Raw genomic sequence first — 20,890 nt, forward strand, 5'->3', positions numbered from 1 at the left:
TTTGTCTTATGGGCAGTGTAACACATTTTAGAATTGTTCAAAAAAAAAAAAAAAAAAAAATTGAAGGTCTGGGCTTCTTGTAAAGCACTGGTTTCTCTGTATGCACATTGCATCATTGTAAAAGCAATTTGCAATTGTAAGCATTGTTGCTGGTGAAGTTTTCAATCCTTGTTTGTTATCAAGAAATTCCTTTTTCCCATTTGTCTTATGGGCGGTGTAACACATTTTAGAATTGTTCAAGTATAATGGAAAGTGTGGAGTACTATGCTAATGTGACTCTCTCTCTCTCTCTCTCACACACACAAATACACGAATAGGTATTTTTCCATTAGATTATTTTAACTAAAAGTGTTTATGTCGGGCTATATGTTAAGATTCTTCTCTGCTATGAAACAAACACACAGACATTGCATCAACTGAGTGATAGCATTAGTTGATGATCTAGTTCATGTTCTTGCGACTCCAATCTTGTATATAACTTTAATGACTCTAAATGATTTGAAGTCTTCATTTACTTAAACTTCGTGTAGAGATAAATTTTGTCACATCAATTGAATCAGAAGGCTCTCCAGTTGGTATCGTTTGTGAAAGTTCAACTTCTTCATTATCTTCTGTTGAAGAATAATGAATACTACCATTGTCTATCTTGTTGCTTATCAAGTAAATAATGATTAGGGAAAGCAAGAAAGTTGAAAATAAAGAGAGAACGGAAGTTAAAAGACCAAGAGCCTTTTATTAATAATCTAAATCCTAAACTTTCTAGGAAAACTAATTTTTTATTGTAGAATCGTCTCATCCTCCACCCTTCCCTACAACTTGTGTCAGTTGTACCAGGCACAAACAAAGTTCTACATTTACCTTTTCGGAAAGGGGGGGGGGGGGGGGGGAACAAAGAAGAGCACGATTGAAAGCCAAGAAGGTAATGTTGACATTTTTGTCATCGCAAAAATGTTACTGTTAACAACCTAATTATGTGAAATATATGTATCTCTTGCCGCAAGAATGAAATATCAATTCACAAATTTTCTTCCCTCTGTAGGAAAAAACTAGCGAGGGGCAATTTTACAAAATTACTAAAAAATACAGCTTAACTACCTAAGCTAAGAAGATAAGTTAAAATGACAAAAAATGGTGAGTGCTCAAACAATACAACGACTAAAGGAAGTGTAATGGACTTCGACTTGCCTCCACTGTTGGTTGAATGAATCATCTCCACTTTTCCTGTAAATCTTTCCTCTCGGACCAAATCCACGTTACAAAAATCGCTATAACTAGGGCAACTATGGTAAGGAGAAGCAGAGCATAATTGAAATCATCAGTGAGAGAGTCGTATGTCTTTGAAGGGGCGAGCCGAGTGAAAAAGAGATCTACTCCATGAGCAAAGACGAGGGTGGTTGACTCTAACTTTGCCGGTATAGTTATGATGCTTCTAAGGCCTTCCACTTTAAGGGCATGTGTGACATAAGCCTGCAAGAGCAACCATCAAATTATGAAGAACCAAGTGTTAATAGCTTCGCCACACTGAATGCAAGTCTAAGATGCCAATTTATGATATTCCTTTTGTTCTTGAAAGTTAACGAAAAATTATATTTGTTCCTCGCATCAACACTAGTTGTGTGAGACTTCTTTTTGTCTCACAAGTTAGGGGACCCAAAAGTGTAAGACTTGGGTCAACTGACTTGTGAGACAAAAGAAGGCACACACAACTAGTGTCAGTTGTGTGAGGCACAAAATAAAGTTTTTCGTCTCTGTTTGATCAAAGAACCTTATATTAGCATACAAGGTCTCTCATCTAAACTTAGTTTTACTAGTGTCAACTCGTATGCATGTGACCCAATATAAATTTTTTAAACATTAATGAGAGCTACACAGAGAACAAAACAGGAGGATACAAATCTCTGTTTGATCAAAGAACTTTCATATTATCAGCATATAAGATCTCCCATCTACACTCTGCCAACTGGTAAACATGTGACTCAATCTTCCCTCAATCCTAGCCAAAAGATTAAAGGTGTAAATGTGTAACCGAACCTAAAAACTTAAAATGATAGTGAGAGCTTCACCAAGACCAAACAAGTCTCAAGATCTACAATGGGAAAGATACCAGATGCCTTCAAATAGAATATTTCTCCCTATAAAGGAATCAACTCAAGACTAGATTCGTACACGTTGTTAATGTGCAATATGGTACTAAACGTCAGTATTCCTCGTCCGGAAGCAGATTTAATATCAAATGCTTCAAGAAACTAGCTCATATGCTCTAATTTATGCTGCAAAAATGCTCATATTTGCGTCATAGTGCAGAAACACTACCAACTAGGATTATTATGATCACTAAGGCCTCTCGACTTGCCCTGTCATTAGATTCTAGCCAAAAGGCAGTATAAAGAAAAGATGCTAAAAAATTTGGTTACAGAACACTATTTCGGAGTAGAACTGCTGTTTGACAGCTTTTCACAGACATGGTTGGATAACACAGTGAATACTACCTAATTAGTAAAAGCAAAGTAGAACCGCTTAATGTTTGGTTTCTAATGGGAAGACAGAGGAATTGATTTACTTCCCTTAGGTAGATTATTGATGATTTCTTTGCAGTATTTTGATTAAGTTGGAATTGAAGCAAATATAATATACTCCCTCCTCATCCAGTTACTGAAAAATCTGAGATGAAAGAGTGCCCAACTCTATAGCGAGAAAAAAAGGTACCCAACTATTTTAATTTATTTTTTGAAAATGAAATACAAAGTTTATATTTTTGTTACTTGCATAGAAAATTTGTCTTAGGTGCTGCCAAAACTTAAAGGCAAGTTCTACAAAGTGGTGATTAGACCGACTTTGTTGTATGGGGCGGAGTGTTGGCCAGTCGAGAACTCTCATGTTCAGAAGATGAAAGTTACGGAAATGAGAATGTTGTATGGATGTGTGGGCACACTAGGAGAGTTATGACTAGGAATGAAGATATCCGAGACAAGCTGGGAGTGACCTCGGTAGAGGACAAGATGCGGGAAGCGAGGCTGAGATGGTTTGGACATGTGAAGAGGAGATACATTGATGCCCCAAAGGCTACGGACGGTTTCAGGAGAGGTAGAGGTAGGCCGAAGAAGTATTGGGGAGAGGTGATTAGACAGGACATGGCGCGCCTCCGACTACCGAAGACATGAACTTAGATAGGAGGTTATGGAGAACGCAGAATAGGGTAGAAGGCTAGCAGGTAGTCTCACTTACCCTTTTGTCTAGCAATCGCAATTTTGCCCTGTAGTTTCTTGTCCTTTGTTTATGCTTCTATCTGTTGTTTCTTGTACTTCAATTATTTTATTTATCTGTGGTAGCTATTGCTTCTTTTTTTTCAGACTGTTTTATCATGGTTTTTCGCTTTCGTTATTTCATTTCCATACTGCTTTGAATTGCTTGTCCTTATCTGACTTTTTTTGCCATGCTTTCTCTTGAGCTGAGGGTCTTTCGGAAACAGCCTCCCTACCTTCCGAGGTAGGTTAAGGTCTGCGTACACTTTACCCTCCTCAGACCCCACATTGTGGGATTTCACTGGGTATGTCATTGTTGTTGAATACCCATCTGTTTTACTTCATCTGAAATGGCACATACCCTCCACTTTTACGTCCCCTCCTCCAGCCCTCATGTTTTCACTCCAATCAAACAAAGGGGTACATAGATAGATCAAGAAATACAGATTCACCGAATTTATCATATAAATTTAAGCAGCAATTTAAGCAGCTATTCTACTCTATGCATATAAATGCACATAATGGGAACATCTCGTCACTATGGCGTTCCATCTATTAAAACTCATCCTCAATGTAAAGAACTGTTCTTTGATCAACAAAACACAATGTGTTTTTTCCTATGAGACAAACTTAAAAAGGAAGCTCTCACCTGTGGCATGATTGGTAACGTATCAGTAAGAGGTATAATCCCTTCCTCCTTTTCAGCTTGAGTAGGGTTCAATGTTCGACGAGGATCAAGAAAACGCTTGTCAAGTGCCAAAACCTGCATAATACCAACATATGGAGCATGAGATATGTAAGATAAATGTCGTTCTCGGCCCTGAACAAATATAAAGAAAGCATTTTCTTGCAATGGGACTCCTACCACAAAAGAGATACACGCCAAATAACAAATGACAAGTCCAATTAACCAAGAGAATATAGCATGAAAATAAAGCTAAAAGTGTTTGGATAATTGGCAAATCTAACCTGATCACCAATTGTGCCAATAAGCAGCTGTTTGGAAGTAATGCCTTTTGCTGTTGAGGTAACTGCTACAGTTTTCACACTATGTGTGAAAAAGTAAGATGCAGACTTAGTCATGACTTCAGGACGCGAGTACGAAGAAACAGGTGCACTAAGATTATGCTTTCCAAGAACAAGCTTCAGGACATCTTTGTTGTCCTACAAATATTACAAATGTGTAAGTATGATAAATAAAGGCTAAAGAGAACAAATAGAAAGATGAAAATTGGTGGGAAAATGTACCGCGCGAGACTGATCATAGACCTCAACAACAGACATCTCATATCTGTGTGCACGTAGGTTGAAGTAGTGATAGACAATCCAATTTTCGCTAAAGACCTTCAGAGAGAGAGGCTCGGCATGATACTTGGTAACTTTTTTAATATAAAAGAACATCAAGATAGAAAGATACTATCTTCACAAGCAAAAATGAATTAGTAATACAGGGTTTGAGACAAGGAAAACTTACTGCATGTACAGGTCCCTGACAGCCATGATGAGACATACGGTGCAGCACTCGGCCAGTTATTGTGTCAACAAGATAAACAAAAAGCCAGGAATCTTCAGGGGTCGCTGATCCAATGTCACCAATTGCTTTAGGTGTAACAGTGGCCAGAAACAACAAATTCTTAGATATATATTTATATAATACATCCTGGTCAGCGTTAACTTTAGCTTGTGTATGAACAACCTGAAAAGACCGAGACACAGGAAAAAAAGATAAAACTTACAATCTGAAGGGTCGGCAGCACAATCTGCGGTAAGTTTAACTAAGGCACCTCGCTCAATTTTCTTTGCTTAAGTTGCAATTATCTTCTAAGAAAGAAGCAATAGATTACCTCACTTAATTTTCTGGTTGAAGTTGCGATGATATTTTCCGAATCTGAGGGGAATATAACAGACCAAAGGTCACTGGATTCAAAACAGTAGCCATCAGCTATCTCCTGTTCACAATTTTTCTTCACCACATGCCCCTTTAACAGATTATTGTTTATGTCAACTGAATACCAATATATGTTTCCCAGCTCCTTTTGAAAAATGTCAACTGCCTCAGGAGTTCTAGGGTACAGGTGGGCATACCCCTCAGCATCTATTATTAGATGTAGTCGCTGCTCAGTTGAATCAGTAAATGGCAGAGGAATAACTTGCACAATGGAATGAACAGGTGCTAAGTAGTTAAGCTCCTCTCCTTTGTATGCATCAACAAAGGAGAGAATACCAGATGCACCTGAATTATGTCCACATGTACCAACTACAAGGACTGATGGGTTTTCATCTAATGCGTGATGATGGGGCACCTGCCACTGATGTAACTTGAGCCCTCTTGGACTTTCACAAGTTCCTGATCTACGGAAAGCATTTAGTAGTCGAGACCAAACAATTCGACCATCTCCTGTGTGAAGTGCAAAAACTTTCCCTGCTCGTGTAAGTACAATGAGTAGCTTCCTAAATCCATTGTGGTCCCGGGTCATCTTGCTTTTCTCAGCACTTTGTAACCTTATTTTCTGAACTGCTGCTACATCATCGGGAGTTGCAAGCATTAAAGTCGCTTTTAGTTTCAGCAAATGTCCCTTCCAACAAAAGAATAAAGAAGTGAAACAAATCAGGCATTGAACAGAATAGAAAGATAATAATACCAACGTTATCATCAAATTGAACAACACAAGTTCGCACTTCAATGTTTATGTTTACTACGCCTATGGCAAGCAATCACCAGGGATGATACACTAAAATTCTTGTACTAGATATTATGACCTCAAATATACAGACAACTGATTACATACACTTTCACAAACTGCCTCATAACGGAGTTTCACATAAGGCCCAAAAGAAAAGTAGAAAAAAGAAAAAAGTAAACAAACCAAAGATCATATTACGATTTTTCGAAGAACAACAATAAAGAGATCTATGTAAATTACAAGCTAGATTATAAGTTTGGGAAAATTAAGATTCGTTGAGATATACTAAATCTTAAACCCTTTCGAACGCTTCATACCTTAAGCCATTCAAAGAGGCTGTGCTCCACTTTTGCAACAGAGACACCATCCTTCTGTATGGGCAACTCCGAGGTTGTTACATCTATAATAGATGCAAGTGCATCTTCTCTATTCCAGACAACGGCACCTTGTTGTAATAACAACAGTGAATGGTCTTCCATGACAATCAAAGCCCTAAATCCATAAGTTCGATCTGTTCGGACATAGTTGTTGATGAAGACCTTGTGCACAAGTCCCCTCTGTTGGTCGACTTCAATACTTTCCTTGAGAAAATGGCTCTTCCAATCATTATTAGACTTTACAGTAAGTTGAATTTTAGCGCCATCTTGCTGAATCAGCCCAAAAGCGGTTTGGCCTTCAGCAAAAGACAAAGAATCGCTTACAGCTTCAACATGAGGGACTGTGTCAACCACATCCAGTGTGCCTTCATCTTTCACTTTAACAAACAACAAAGATCTGTCGATTTTTACGGCAACCATTCCTGCAAGTTTGGAAGGTAATAATTCTGCTGCACCAGAGTAACCCTGAAGAAGATCAGAAATCTGGACCTTTTGAAATTTAATTTCTCCACCAACAAAGCTTATGGAGACTAAAATTGACCCAGATGAATCAAGCACGATTGCTTTGTCACTTGTAGGTAATGACAAATCACCAGAAAATCCACCAGGAAATTCCATGCTACTGTGCTTCAGCAGTTCACCATTCCTAACATTGATTACATATGCTTCAAACTGGGAAGTATCACGAATTCCTAAAGCATATATTGTGTCGCTTTCTACAGGATGAACCAAATGTTGAATGTCGATGCTGCACTTTAAAGAAACTATAAATTAGATGGACCTTTTCATATATTTAGGTCAAAAGAACAGTAAATTAGTTTTGTGAAGTTCCCTAACCTGCTCTGTGCTAAATCCTTCTTCCAGAGGATGTCACCGTCAATGCTTGAAACAGCATGCAGGCAACCATTGCCATAAACCAGAACCACATTGTCCTTGTCCGCTCCCAAATTTGTCTGAAAAGAGAAAATAAAAAATTTGTATATCGATAATAAAAAATTTGTATATCGATCTCACTGACTTCTCAGCAGCTTAGTTAACATGGCAAACACATTTTTGTCAAGTTTTATCTGAAATTACTCCGCATAAAATCATCTATAAGTTGCAAAACGCAAAGGTAGGTTTTGGTGTTATACACATTTCACAAGTATTGTAACAGGATAAGTAATAAATCAGAATTTTTTGCACTTACTGGAGTCAACAACAGTGATCTTGAGGGCTTTGATCCAACAAGGAATGACTCCCACACCATCTGTCCATCAGGAAGGTTCCAAGCTCTTAAGACACTTCCTCCTGATGATAGGGTGACAACGTCTAAAAAGAAATAAAAAGTAAGGTAGTTATTATGAATATTTGCTTCACTAACAAAATTAAGTTGCTCACCATTTCCTCCAAAGGCTAAGGTGCATCAAGCAAGGAAATTTTTCATAACTGTAAAAATAAGTTACTGATGGAAAAAGAGCAATAATTTCATTCTTTTCCCGTGAGTGCATGATGTCAAGCCTGCGATTCTTAAAATCGCAACAGAAAACTATTCGGTGAGTTCTCTAATTAAAGCAAATTAATCAGTGGTAAGGCTATAGATGTGTTTCTTTCGCAGCAGGGATGCCAACAAGATTAGTGCTGCTTACTTATGTCTAATAACAGATATAGTGAGTCCAAGTAACATGAAAGATTATAGACATAACTTTCCTTCTAACTTTATCTACAGAAAAGGTCTTTGACATGGTCCGTCGTTAGTGATTCATAGTCATCATATTCCACTATTTCAAGTTGTGTTTTTACCATGTCGCAGTGAACAAATAAGTAAATATGGAGACAAACTAATACTAAGCTAGTCGTTTTCTTTTTGCATAGTCCCAAGTAAAACCACTTATTTACCATATAAAAGAAGCATACACTTGTCTATAACTCTTCATAATTGTATCTAAAGCACACACTTGAGTATGCAGCCAAACTTAATACCAAACAAAAAGATACTAGCAACTAGTCCCAGTCAGCAATCCAAGTAGCATGAAACAAACATTGCAAAGGGTAAATCTTTTCACTCAAAATTAATTTTCCAATCTTCATAATTGTCTGTAAGAGCACACAGTTGAGGATGCAGCCACACTTTATACCAAACAAAGAGATATTAGCAACCTAGTCTCAGTCGGCAATCCAACTAGCATGAAGCAAACATTGCAAAGAGTAAATCTTTTCACCCAAAATTAAAATTTTCAATAACTAAAACTAGTAAGAGAAATAAAGAAAGTACATTTTCCCAGGGCGATATCGATTTCATCAATAGCATCATTGACTCCCAAAAGCTGCCTCCAAACTGCAAAAAACAATACATAATTGAACAAACTAAGCAACAAAAGCAACAATTCCAACAAATTCGCATCGAATGAAACATAATAAGCATTTAGTCCCTTCGTTCACTTTTACTTGTCACGTTCCGCTTTTCGAGAGTCAAACTACATGGACTTTGACTAACATTTTAAGATGTATTTTTTCATCATATTTAATATGAGAAGAATTGCAACTTATAGTACTATACGTATAGTTTTCGAATATCTAAATTTTAATTTTAAAATATTGAATTAATCTGATTCGACTTAGCTTCGAAGATTAGTCAAATTGACTCTTGAGAAGAGAAACGTGACAAGTAAAAGTGAACGGTGCGAGTAATTAACAAACATAATCCAAAAAAACTCACAAATCTCGCGGTGACATATTTTCAAAAATATACAGCCCAACATAAAATATTACGCCACGTAGCCATATTTTCGGTTTATACAATATTATCCAACATTATACTTGGGGGAAAGCATTATATATAATGTGTCAACCTAATATAAAAATGTATATTATTGTATAAAAGGTGTTTATACACAAATATGGGCTAAACCGGGTAACAAACTCAAAATATGGACTAAAATGTGTAACTATTTTCTCCCAAAAAACGATACATAATTGAATAAAATAACCAACAAATTCAATTCAACGAATTCACATCGAATGAAACATAATAAGCATTTAGTTTCAATAAACACAATCCCAAAAAACTCACAAATCTCTCCGTGACGAAGATCGAGGGCAGCGATTGCATTCTCTTCTGTAGATACAACAACACGCTTCCTACCAGCCTTTTGTGTTTGGAACACTGCCTTCTTAACTTTTCCAATATACTGTTGATGCCTATACAATCACAAAAATCCACGCAAAATACTTATCTAAACATACAATTGAATATTTTTTCCAGATTATAATGATTGAAATCGCAAAAATTACCAGTCCAATATACTATTGATAAATCGAAACTAAACATATAATTGACTATTTGTTTCCAAATTATAATGATTGAAATCGCAAAAGTTACCAGTCCGATATACTGTTGATGCCTATTGCCTATACAATCACAAATAATGAAAAATACTTATCTAAACATATAATTGAATATTTTTTTCCAAATTATAATGATTGAAAGCACAAACAATACCAGTCCAATATACTGTTAATGCCTACACAATCAAAAATCACGCAAAATACTTATCTAAACACATAATTGAATATTCTTTTTCCAAATTATAATGATTGAAATCGCAAAAATTACCAGTCCAATATACTATCAAAAATCATGAAAAATCGAATCTAAACATATATTGACTATTTTTTTCCCCAAATTCTATTGATTGACATCGCAAAAATTACCAGTAAAATATACTGTTGATGCCTGTACAATCACAAATCATGAAAAAACTCATCTAAGCATAAAATTGATTTTTTTTTTTTTTTTTTTTTTTTTGAGTAGTAGTGATTGAAAGTCAAATATACTGTTGATGCCTGTACAATCACAAATCATAAAAAAACTCATCTAAGCATACAATTGATTTTTTTTTTTTTTTTTTTTGCTGAGTAGTAGTGATTGAAAGTCAAATATACTGTTGATGCCTACACAATCAAAAATCATGAAAAACACTCATCTAAGCTTATAATTGAATTATTTACTTCGTATAATGATTGAAATTGAACAAATTACCAGTCCATGAGTCCGACTTGATCTTCATAGAGAGCGAAGGTTGTGTAATACGAAGAAAACAAAATGATACACATAAGTAAAGCTCTAATCGCCATCGCTAATGGCGATTAGTTGTTAGAATTGAACTGAAAAAAAAAAATATTAGATCTGAGTGAAGTTTTGTGAAGTAGTTTTGTATTTTTCCAGCTCTTTGGGGTTTAACTTAGCCGGCTTTCAGTACTTTTTTCTTATTTCGTTTTGTTTTTCTTTTTCTACTCTATATTTTAAATAATTTATCGTGATTACTAAAAATAATTATCTTGAATTTTTATTAACATTTTGTAGTAAAATTTTGTTATTAATTAAAATGACTCATAAAATAAAGCAAACATTTAATACAGTAATTATAACTTAAATATAAAAAAGTATGTAAGTTTACTAAAATACCTTTAATTTTTAATTATAAACTAATTTATATATATTAATAAAACTAAGATAAAGAATAAAATAAAAACTTTAAAAAATAAGTAGGTGGTAGATAGGAGTGAACACTTGTCACTCTCTCTAGAACCCTGCCCGGACGTTCACGTAACCCGGCTTACCATCGTACGTGACCGAGCGAACCAATTGTGTCCGAATCAACATGTGATATCAAAACATAATCGAACGTGGAAACAAATAAACACATGCTGATATACTAAAAGTCCGACCGAAATCATAATGCGGAAATACTTAGACAATCGAAATATTCGAACGTAGCCAACATGGCTTAAACAAAAACAACTCGAACAACTACCAACAAGGCTAACATAATAAATATCGACGTTCGTAAACCGTGTCTCATGAAGCCTCTAAGAATACCGAATAATAGAAGTGTCTATGAAATGAAATAACTGGATAGCTGACAATGCCTCGAAGGAATTTGGGGCTCACCAAAGACCGATACGTGCACTCTAAATAGCCGAGTCGTCAACTCCGTATATCGCGGCGCCGCATCGCGACGCATGCGTGCCCCCAAGAAATAAAAAGGGATTTGAATTGTGCGTATGTAAAGCAACCGAAGTAATAAAATACCGAAACCGATAATCGTAATCGAATCGTAATAGCAAGGAAGAGAGATATGAATACTCCCCGCTTCGTATCCGAATCATCCGTATTATCCGTGTTTATATATGCGGGGCCCCGCCCCATAACAAATGCACGCTATGGCCCCGCCTAGTAGTGCGTCGATCACCAACGGCCCGCCATGTATACGTATACACAAGCGCCGTGTGCCCTTGAGCAAAATCACATATGTTTAATTATGGTTAATTAATAAGGACTGAGACCATAATAACAATAAACAATGTTGAACTGAAATAGACATGCTGGACTGAACTGAAAACACTGACTATTTCTGAGCATACTTAATTTCTAGACTGAGACTCATGTGGTAACAATACATAAGTCTATAAAGATTACGTGTTGAGTTCATGATATTCAAATTGACAACCATGAACGAATTCAGTAACTGCAACCCTAGAAGATAACAGCTCTACAACATATCATAAAACTAGGCTAAACTGTATTCTGAGTCAAATTACTGACAAGTATGAAGAATGAGGCGTATGGAGAATCATGAACATTCCCTAACGTAGATAGTTAGCCTCACATACCTTAATTCCAGCCTTTGAGCGTAATACAATGTTCGTCACCCCTTTCAACTTTGATCTATATCAATACAAGTCAAAGGGACTCTATATTAGCAATAATATTCATGCTTTGGTCATCTAAGCATTTTATCAAACACTTGGTGGGCATGAAGCTCCATAACCTTCATTAATGGTGTTTTCTTCACCCAATCCCCATTCTATTACTTCTAGCTGATTCTACAATCTCAATTAGGTGTAATTAACATCATTCTCCATCACCCATATGATTATAACAATCTCAAGTCAACAATCCAAAACCCTACTATAGTTCGTGTAATTCTCTTTACTAAACTCATTTACTATTCTCCCAAGAACTCATCAATTCACTATTATGAATGATTAGAGTGTAGAAGCATTACCTTTTTGACGTTCAATCCTCTTGAATTCGGGTTCTAGGGTTTCCACCTCCAACAATAATGTTCCAATCACAACTCTATGGATTAGAAGGGTTTACTCAAGTTAGAAAGAGATTAGGGACTTGAATTCAATCTAGAATCATGATAAAACTTACCTTGGAGGGTTCTTGAGGCTTGGGACTTGTTCCCTCTAACTTTAGGGTGATTTTTCGTGACTAGGGATGTTAGGGAAATAAACCCCAAGCTTAAATATAACTTAAAACGCGAAATCCCAACTTTTGACCCGAAACCCGACCTTTTGCGCGTTGGGTCCGCGATGCACGGGCATCGCGCGACATTCTGCAGGTAAATACTCAGATTGTGCGATCGGCCCGCGATGCGGAGCCATCGCACGCGCCCGCACGCGCCCACACGCGCGACACATATCGGTTCTGCATAGTGTTCGGTAAAATAGGTATAACTTCTTGTACATAACTCTGTTCAAGGCCCATAATATACCGTTGGAAAGCTATTTCAAAGGGCTACAACTTTCATGTTTTAAGTTTCCTCAAATTCCCAACGTATTTTCACGAAATTCGATTGGAAGGCAGACGTATCAAAACTTAGCCGATTCTATAGACTTTTAAACGCCTTGCTATTAGCCATATTGAGACGATCATATCTCCTTCCTCCGATCTCTGATCGTCCTGGTCCTTACATCGTTAGAAAGATATTTTTACGTACTACAACTTTTCATTGAGGGTACTTTCCCAAATTCCCAACTAATCAAGGAGTTATGGCTGCCCGAAGTAGGCCTATCAACCATTTTCGCAAAACGTTCAAACCTTCAATTTTTCCACTAAAACTCTAACGATACGAGTCTAACCTTAGTTCTAAGATACGGGGTGTAACAACACTGGTTGGGTAGTGGGGTTGGTGTGGGTGGGGGTGCTGGTGGTGGTGAGGGGTAGTGGGTGGTGATGTGGTGGTGGGTGGTATGTGGGGGCTGGGGTGGGTGGGTTTATATGTGATGGAGATGGTGGGTGGTGGGAGTGGCGTGGGGTGGCGGAGGGGGGGGGTTGGTGCGGTGGGGGTATATTGGGAAAATGAAATACGTAACCACGCAAAAATTACTAACTTCGTGATTATAAAAATTAGCCTTTTTCATGATTATTTAACCACAGAATTATCACGGGTTTACAACACCATACAACATAATTTTAAAAACAATTAGAAAACAATACATTAATGCACCACGGCAAACAACCATCCAAACAGGGGATAAGGGCGTGTAAAATAAAAAATGACAAATAATTTGAGACGGAGATAGTAATATATATCGGGAGATAAGATAAAAGAATTCCACTTCCCTAGTTTCCTATTGGTTATATCGTGAAAAAGGAGAAATAATTACGGTAAATTATTATCATTCTAAAAGAATAGTACTATTAGGGGTCGTTTGGTTTGAAGAAAAAATCCGTGGGGATTAGTTATGTTAGGATAAGTTATGTTGGAATTAGTTATCCTGTTATTATTTCTTATTGACTATTTGATTTGTTGTATTAAAAATAATATGCATTGCATAATTTCTAAGATAAAATTATTTGTTTACAAAAATACCCTCCACCTTATCTAATAGAAAAAGAGTATGAGTGGCCTTCAGGGTATTTTTTGTCATTTCATTGTTTTATTCATGAATAACTAATCTTAAAACTATCTAACCGGATATAATTTATTTCAGAATTAGTAACCAAAAAAGGGACAAGACAGTAAATTTTATCTCGGAACTATTTGCACTTGTCTAGCATACCAAACGATCCCTTAAAAGATAATATTTGTCATCAAAATATAAGTTTATCCAATGTTTCCTAGTTTTTAACGAGGTGGCGAGAATTATTGCACAACTTCTTGTACAAAATTAATCTCTAGTTACTGACGCTATATTTTTTAACTACGTCGTTTATTAAATCATATATGTTTTTTTTTTTTCTCTTTTTTCTTTTTCTTCTTTTTTCTTTTTTTCTTTTTTTTATTTTCTTCTTAATTTCAGATTACTAAATGCTTCATCGCTTTGACGTCAATATAATATAGTATATCTTCTGTTTTTATTTTTAACAGCAGAAATTAAAGGCATTCCATATGTCCCACTTCATGTCATGCAGTTACAATTTTGATAGTCAACGCTTTATGTTATCCAGTTACTCCCTCGGTCCCAATTTATGTGATATACCTTTTTTTTATCTATCCTAAAAAGAATGGTACACTTCTTTATTTGATAACAACTTTAAATTTTACCTTCACGCTTAACGAAATAATCTATACTCACAAAAATATGTTTTGACTTATTTTAGATCATAAAATTCAAAAGTCTTCTTTATTTCTTAAACTCCGTGTCCACAAACAATATCACATAAATTGGGACGGAAAGAGTGCTATTTTGAGAGTCAAATTATGCGAAGCAGGTTGCTGTAGATGCATTTTTTTTTTCTTGATAGAGAAGAACCCAGAATAATAAGTTTATATTGTGAACAAAGTATTGGGAGGAAATCATTAGGCTACGTAAGCCACAAAATTGCAGGTAACTAAGAGTTGTGGCATATCATGTTGAGTTCTCAACAACAACAGACACAATGTAATCCCACAAGTGGGATCTTGGGAGGGTAGGATATACGCAGACCTTGGGGTAGAGAGGTTGTTTCCGGTAGACCTCATCTCAAAAAAATTGTCATCAAAGCACGATTGAAAGGAAAATAATGACAACAAAATAGCAAGGTAAACAAAGCAAGTGAAGCAACAACTAGTAGTAAAAATGAACAATAAGATACTACTCAGAATATTAAATAATACACTTTGAGCGCCCAGACTAGCAGAGTGCTGCTTTTCTCTTAAACGCGCGACTTCATAGAGCGTCCCTGCCACTAGCAAGAAGGGCGTCTGCTGCTGAATCCAAATCATGAGGAAAGAAAACCCTGCACGTATTGTGGTACAGTGTGTTGCCTAGTTGGTCTATGTCAGCGATACCTTTAGTGCCTGCAACAACTTCAAGCACTTGCCGAACTAAGCAAGGCTCGTTGCGACCTTTGACAAGGCATTCTTGATCATGCTTGTCCTTTTTCTTTGAAGGCCACGATGATTTCACGTAACTTATCCCAGCATGTGTATTCTTGATATCACAGTATGGTGAATCCGTTTCAATCATCATTCGCTCAACAGGTATACCCTTTACAACTTCAAGGTTCTCGGTTGTCTTGAGAGAGCAACCATTTACACCTAAAAAAACATTACTAAATGAAAGAAGTTTATCACGATCTTCAGCACTTCCAGTGAAAGAGTGTGCAACTCCCCCAGCAACAAACCGATCCTTATTTTGTTGAAGAATGTCGCAAAAATCCTGAGCAGCTGCTCGCATGTGAAGAAACATTGGCAGCTTCATTGTATGTGCTAACTCAAACTGCTTTTCAAAGTACTTCTTTTGAATATCAGATGGACAAAAGTGAAGTCTATCATAGTCCAACCCACATTCACCAATCGCAACCACTTTTCCTTTTTCTTTTCCCTCTTTAGCCAATGTCAAAAGATCCTGCAAATGTTTTTCTGGATCCCCACTGTCTTCAAATTCTTTGCATCTTGTCGGGTGCACACCCACAGTACAGAAAAGTCTTGCATCTGTTTCAGCAATGGCAAGAGCTTCCTTTGATTCTTCAAGAGAGCCACCAGTTACTATTATTCGTTCAACTCCAGTGCTCCACGCCCTCTTCAACACAGCTTGAATGTCCCCCATATGATATTGTTTGCCATTGTATATCCCTTTGAACATGCTATCTGAAATGTAGGGTTTCTTGAAAACTTAGCGGGCGCTTGGACATAAAAAATGTGAAATTCGAAAAAAGTAGTATTTGGAGATCGAAAAATGGTATTTGGAAATTTGAGTTGTATTTTGACATGAATACAACTTGGAAAAATGTTGAAATTTGTGAGTGATTTGAAGTGAAAATGTGAAAACAGGTATGTGGAGTTTTTCGAATTCCAAAAAATTGTAACAATTCTATGTTGAAACATGATTCCGGAATACAATTCCGGGAATGGCCATGGATAATGAAGACAAGAAAACAAAAACTTGTGCAAAAATATTGCATCTTGGACTTTTGCTGCTTACTCACCAGTGAAATTGACGGCTATATCTATCATTCGTATATTCGCCATGGCAGCTGAAGATGCTTTCTTCTGGAAAATACTTCCTTTTATTATTTCTGGAGGAGTCAACGTTTAGACATGTGTAATTAATTATCAGAGCTAATGAATATTGACAGAATATTTGAAGAAAGATTGCTGGACTCACCACTTCAAAGATAAAGAAGTAATCAACTATATCTTTCCCTTTGTTGAAAGCAACTGCTATATTTGTAGCTACTAAATGAAAAGTATCCGATAAACGCCCATAAGACATCATGCGTATATATAAATATAATTTGTACATAAGTATTTCAGAAAAAGGAGAATAACAATGTGGTTTCCTAACCTTGATAATGAAGGATTGATAATTGTAAGTGCAATTCATTTTCGAGGTTGGCTATCAATTTTGAGAGGAGACTGTATTACTTTAATGATGAAGGAGTCTTTGTTTTTCGATTCAACTCTTTTATCTTGTAGTTGCGACAACAATGATTATTTTCTCTTGATCTACATTTGTGCATATCTATTACTACAGCGCAAATTTCTATCAGCAATTTGTTGCTCCACATTTCTTTGATGTCTCCGCTATAAATCCACATTATCTTTGTTTCTAAACATTCCTTCTTCAAAATAGTTTATAGTTTTGTTAAATTAAATTTTATAGGCTAGTATAATCTGAACACCATACATTAGATCTAATTTTTCTTGTTAACACAACGTTAGACATATAGTAAAATACTCTTAACAGAAATACAGATGGGAACAACTTGCATACATTTGAAATATATTTCTTTAACACAGCTATAAATGATAGAGATATGTTGTTTACTGAAGTTGTCCAACTGAAATAAATAATGTACCTTTTGAGTTGTTGAATGATATATGGATCAAAATGTTGTGGAAAACCTGTTGAAAAAGAAATACAACAAAAAAATTTTAGTGGTTTCACGCATATGATCAAACACCTTAGTGGTCACATTGTGGCGATACTAAAAATCATTTACAAGAACCTGATGTTGCACAAAAAGTAAATAAGAAAAAAAAAATGGAAAACTACATAAGTTGGCTGCTGAACTTGTCCAAATAAGTCATTTTTTTAATCAAGATCCAAATAAGTCATTTACACACTTTAAATTTAGGGATATCCTCTTACTCCCCTTATTTCTTGTCAAAAGTGGAACTAATACCCCCGTAGGTGATGGTATGGCAAGGAAGTGGTGTCAACCCATGTAAGATAGAAAACACACAAGAAAAAATTTGAAAATTGGACTTATCAAAACGTGAAAACTGCAAAACGGGGTCCATAAAAATGTGGTATTGGTTCTCCAATTGGACTTATCAAATCGTGAAAACTGCAAAACGTGAGACTCACTGCTCACCATGAGATTGGTTCATTTTTAGGAAGGTAAAATAAGAGGTAAGAGGATGCCCATAAAATTAAGGTGTGTAAATGACTTTTCAAGAGAAGTTTAGGTGCTAAGTTATGTATTTTCCCTAAGAAAAAAAATGTATAGAAACGTATACAATGGAAACAACCAATACCACGACGAAATTCCTACTACACATGTCTCTGCATTAATAAGAACATGAAGTTATAGATAAAACTATCAAAAGCAATCTCAATTTTCGATCATTTGGAAAATAATCTTACATAGAATTTAATGTTACCGATAAAGACTGCAAAATTGTAGTGCTAGTGCATTTTATCAAATACCCTTGGTGCATCAAATATGCAAATTCATGTAGCTATAGTCATGCCTCCACCAAGAAAATGCTATTCAAAATCCCATTAGCGACTGGATGCATTTAAAAAAAGAAAAGCAAGCACTATAGAAAAACTAAGCGGACATAACATGGAAAGGAAATTGAGAAATTAAAAATTTGAAAGCAAATCATTGACTACAGATCCCATTAGAAATGACAAGGTACAAGAAAACCAAGACCATAAAAACTCACCAATACTACAAGAGATAATGGTCAAAAACACACCTGAACTATTACTTTTTTTGCGATTTTCACACCCCAACTATCAGTTGTTCCCTTTACCTACCTGAACTATCGCCATCTATGTATCAAAACACACCCTTATTGGCCTACATATAGCAGGAATAGAAATAACTTAGGGGGGAGGAGAAATAAAAAGGGGATCACGAGTTGGGGAATCGAACCTCACTCAACAAACTAGGGCCGCTTATCGGGATAATCAGTTGGATATTTGCACTTAACGGTTCGGTTTTTCAGTTATTGGTTTCTAAATGTACTAATTCTCTAGCCAATAGTTAAGATATTGGTTCGTTCGGTATCGGTCTGTTATTGGTTAAATCAACACCAATCTAGAGCCTAGAAGTTACGTCTGGCCTAAATTGAAAAATCAAAACATTACTGCCCATCCTTGTCCTTGAGTCTTCATTTTACATATAAAATGGTGAATGGAATGTAGTCCTCAACTATATTCCTCGTACTCTTCAAAAATATCGACGGGTGCATGTCAAATTTTCCAAAAATAGTGCATTTTGAAGAATCCGACACGGGTGCCGCAACATTTTTGGAGCGTCCGAGCAACATGGGTCCTCAAACGATTCAACAGCTATTACCAGTACAAATATTCACAATAGATGTTGAGTACTAAAGTATGTTAGAGCAACATATTATCAGTACAAACAGGATTTTTCAATTAACAAACAGAAGTCTTGAATTTAAATTGAAAATAAGTCATGTTTGTTAGCTTAAATTGGGGTATGTGAAGAAAAGTAAAAGATTTAAAATTTCAATTTAAAGTGAAGAAAAAATATTAACTGAAAATACGAAAGGGAGAAGAAAGAAACTTACTGAAGGGTTGTGGAGCTCGTTAAGAGTGAACTGAATGGAGCTTCAGCCTTTAGGGATTCTAAATTTTAATTATATATTTTATAATGTAACATAGGGGTAGAAATGTAAATAACATACTCTTTCTGCACCAATTTATATGATACACTTTTTTTTTAGTTAGTCCAAAAAAGAATGACACATTTCCTTATTTAGAAAAAAATTAACTTAAACTTTAACTTCAATGCTTAGCGAGATAGATCTATAACCACACAAATATTTTTGACTTATTTTAGACCACAAAATTCAAAAGTCTTCCTTTATTTCTTAAATTTCGTATCCATTCAAACTACAACATATAAATTGGGACGGAGTGAGTAATAATTCTTAACGGGTTAGTTGTTTATCCAGTAAGGAAATTAAGTAATCTGACCTAGAACCTAATACCAATAAGCCAACTTTGTGGCCGGGTTATCGGTTACGGTTTTGCTTTTGAATTGCCCTAATACAAAGTAGTTATAGGTAAATTTTTAGATAAATATTACTCTATCTGCCTCAAATTATGTGGAGCTTCCGTTTCGTAAGAGTCAATTTGACTAATCTTTGAAGCTAAATTAGATTAGATCGACTAAATATTTTAAAATTAAAATTTAAATATTCAAAAACTATAAGAAAAAATAAAGTTATGGAGTACTTATTTTCATGTCAATACAATGAAAAAATATACAGTATATTTTAAATGGTTGATCAAAGTATACATAGTTTGAATCTCCAAAAAATTAAAAGTGCTGCATAAATTAAATAAGTAATTGGTAACCTGGTATTACAGGTTTAAATTAAATTCATTGATGGGGTAAAAATTATGTTTACACTGATTACTTTATAGCTTGAATTTACTATTTTATACTAGGTTAAGATGACAACTTAAACAGCCCCTAAACCACCCAAGTGATTATGACTGAATCATCAATCGTTTTATTTATCAACAATCTATATATAATATAAAGTTTCAAAAAGATAGATAATTATTACACCTCTCTTACGACTTCCATTGACATTTATCTTTTTTCTCCTTTTTTTGACTTTTTCACTCATTTCTTTTACTTATTTTATTTTGAAAAATCATCTCCATAACTTATACCTCTTAATTGCTCCATTAGTAATACTAATTTAGCCACATAACAAATTGCAATAACACCCAAATTAATGTTTGTCTGAGCAGCCCACGTAGCAGCAACAACATAAATATAGAGCATCCATTAACTATTCCTCCTTCTTTTCCTATTCTATTGTGTGTGTATATATATATATTCCTATTCTATTTTGTGTGTGTATATATATATAGACATAGATAAGGTGACGTGACACCTCCCTTTGGCTAGCATTCATATTTATCTTTTTTTCTCATTTTTTTGACTTTTTTAATTCATTTTTGTACATAATCTACTAACTAAATAGATTTAAAAAATCCTCACAAAATAAATATGTCACTTAATTAGCCCACGTAGCAATAACCAATGGTGATCTTTATGACCTTCTCATTTAATTATAATAAACGTGCTATGTTTTTAAAAAACTAAAAG

At 35.4% G+C, this 20,890-nt stretch overlaps 2 protein-coding genes across 3 annotated transcripts; both read right to left on the reverse strand.

Annotated features, from left to right (window-relative positions):
• Positions 1–45: 45 nt before the first annotated feature.
• Positions 46–10,557, reverse strand: LOC132057372 (uncharacterized). The gene is made up of 12 exons (XM_059449950.1): positions 10,325–10,557; positions 9,356–9,483; positions 8,558–8,620; positions 7,493–7,614; positions 7,141–7,256; positions 6,244–7,051; positions 5,087–5,818; positions 4,717–4,938; positions 4,491–4,586; positions 4,212–4,406; positions 3,892–4,005; positions 46–1,467 (listed from the first exon to the last, which is right to left on the reverse strand). Exons 1-12 carry the CDS (start codon positions 10,417–10,419, stop codon positions 1,207–1,209), a joined length of 2,952 nt encoding a protein of 983 aa, XP_059305933.1. The 5' UTR covers positions 10,420–10,557; the 3' UTR covers positions 46–1,206.
• Positions 10,558–15,068: 4,511 nt separating this feature from the next.
• On the reverse strand, positions 15,069–19,414 carry LOC132057374 (uncharacterized). Of its 2 annotated transcripts, none has more exons than XM_059449955.1 (4): positions 19,331–19,414; positions 17,363–17,408; positions 16,490–16,579; positions 15,069–16,151 (listed from the first exon to the last, which is right to left on the reverse strand). In XM_059449955.1, the coding sequence occupies exons 3-4, from the start codon at positions 16,530–16,532 to the stop codon at positions 15,229–15,231; spliced, it is 966 nt and encodes a 321-aa protein (XP_059305938.1). In that variant the 5' UTR covers positions 16,533–16,579; positions 17,363–17,408; positions 19,331–19,414; the 3' UTR covers positions 15,069–15,228. The 2 variants fall into 2 exon arrangements, with proteins under 2 accessions (XP_059305938.1, XP_059305939.1); XM_059449956.1 differs by lacking the exon at positions 19,331–19,414 and adding an exon at positions 16,849–17,031 and having other exon boundaries at positions 17,363–17,393.
• Positions 19,415–20,890: the final 1,476 nt, after the last annotated feature.

Source organism: Lycium ferocissimum, chromosome 5 (genome assembly GCF_029784015.1).
Source record: "Lycium ferocissimum isolate CSIRO_LF1 chromosome 5, AGI_CSIRO_Lferr_CH_V1, whole genome shotgun sequence".
NCBI classification, from domain to species: Eukaryota; Viridiplantae; Streptophyta; class Magnoliopsida; order Solanales; family Solanaceae; genus Lycium; species Lycium ferocissimum.

Excerpts from the sequence above, each read along its gene's own strand:
- LOC132057372 (XM_059449950.1), bottom strand. The coding sequence starts at position 10,419 with ATGGCGATTAGAGCTTTACTTATGTGTATCATTTTGTTTTCTTCGTAT. Across the intron at positions 4,939-5,086 it reads CAACCAGAAAATTAAGTGAG|GTTGTTCATACACAAGCTAA; the intron begins GTAATCTATTGC and ends CGGTCTTTTCAG. Across the intron at positions 4,587-4,716 it reads GTCAGGGACCTGTACATGCA|GTCTTTAGCGAAAATTGGAT; the intron begins GTAAGTTTTCCT and ends CTCTCTCTGAAG.
- LOC132057374 (XM_059449955.1), bottom strand. The coding sequence starts at position 16,532 with ATGGCGAATATACGAATGATAGATATAGCCGTCAATTTCACTG. Across the intron at positions 16,152-16,489 it reads TATAGCCGTCAATTTCACTG|ATAGCATGTTCAAAGGGATA; the intron begins GTGAGTAAGCAG and ends CCTACATTTCAG.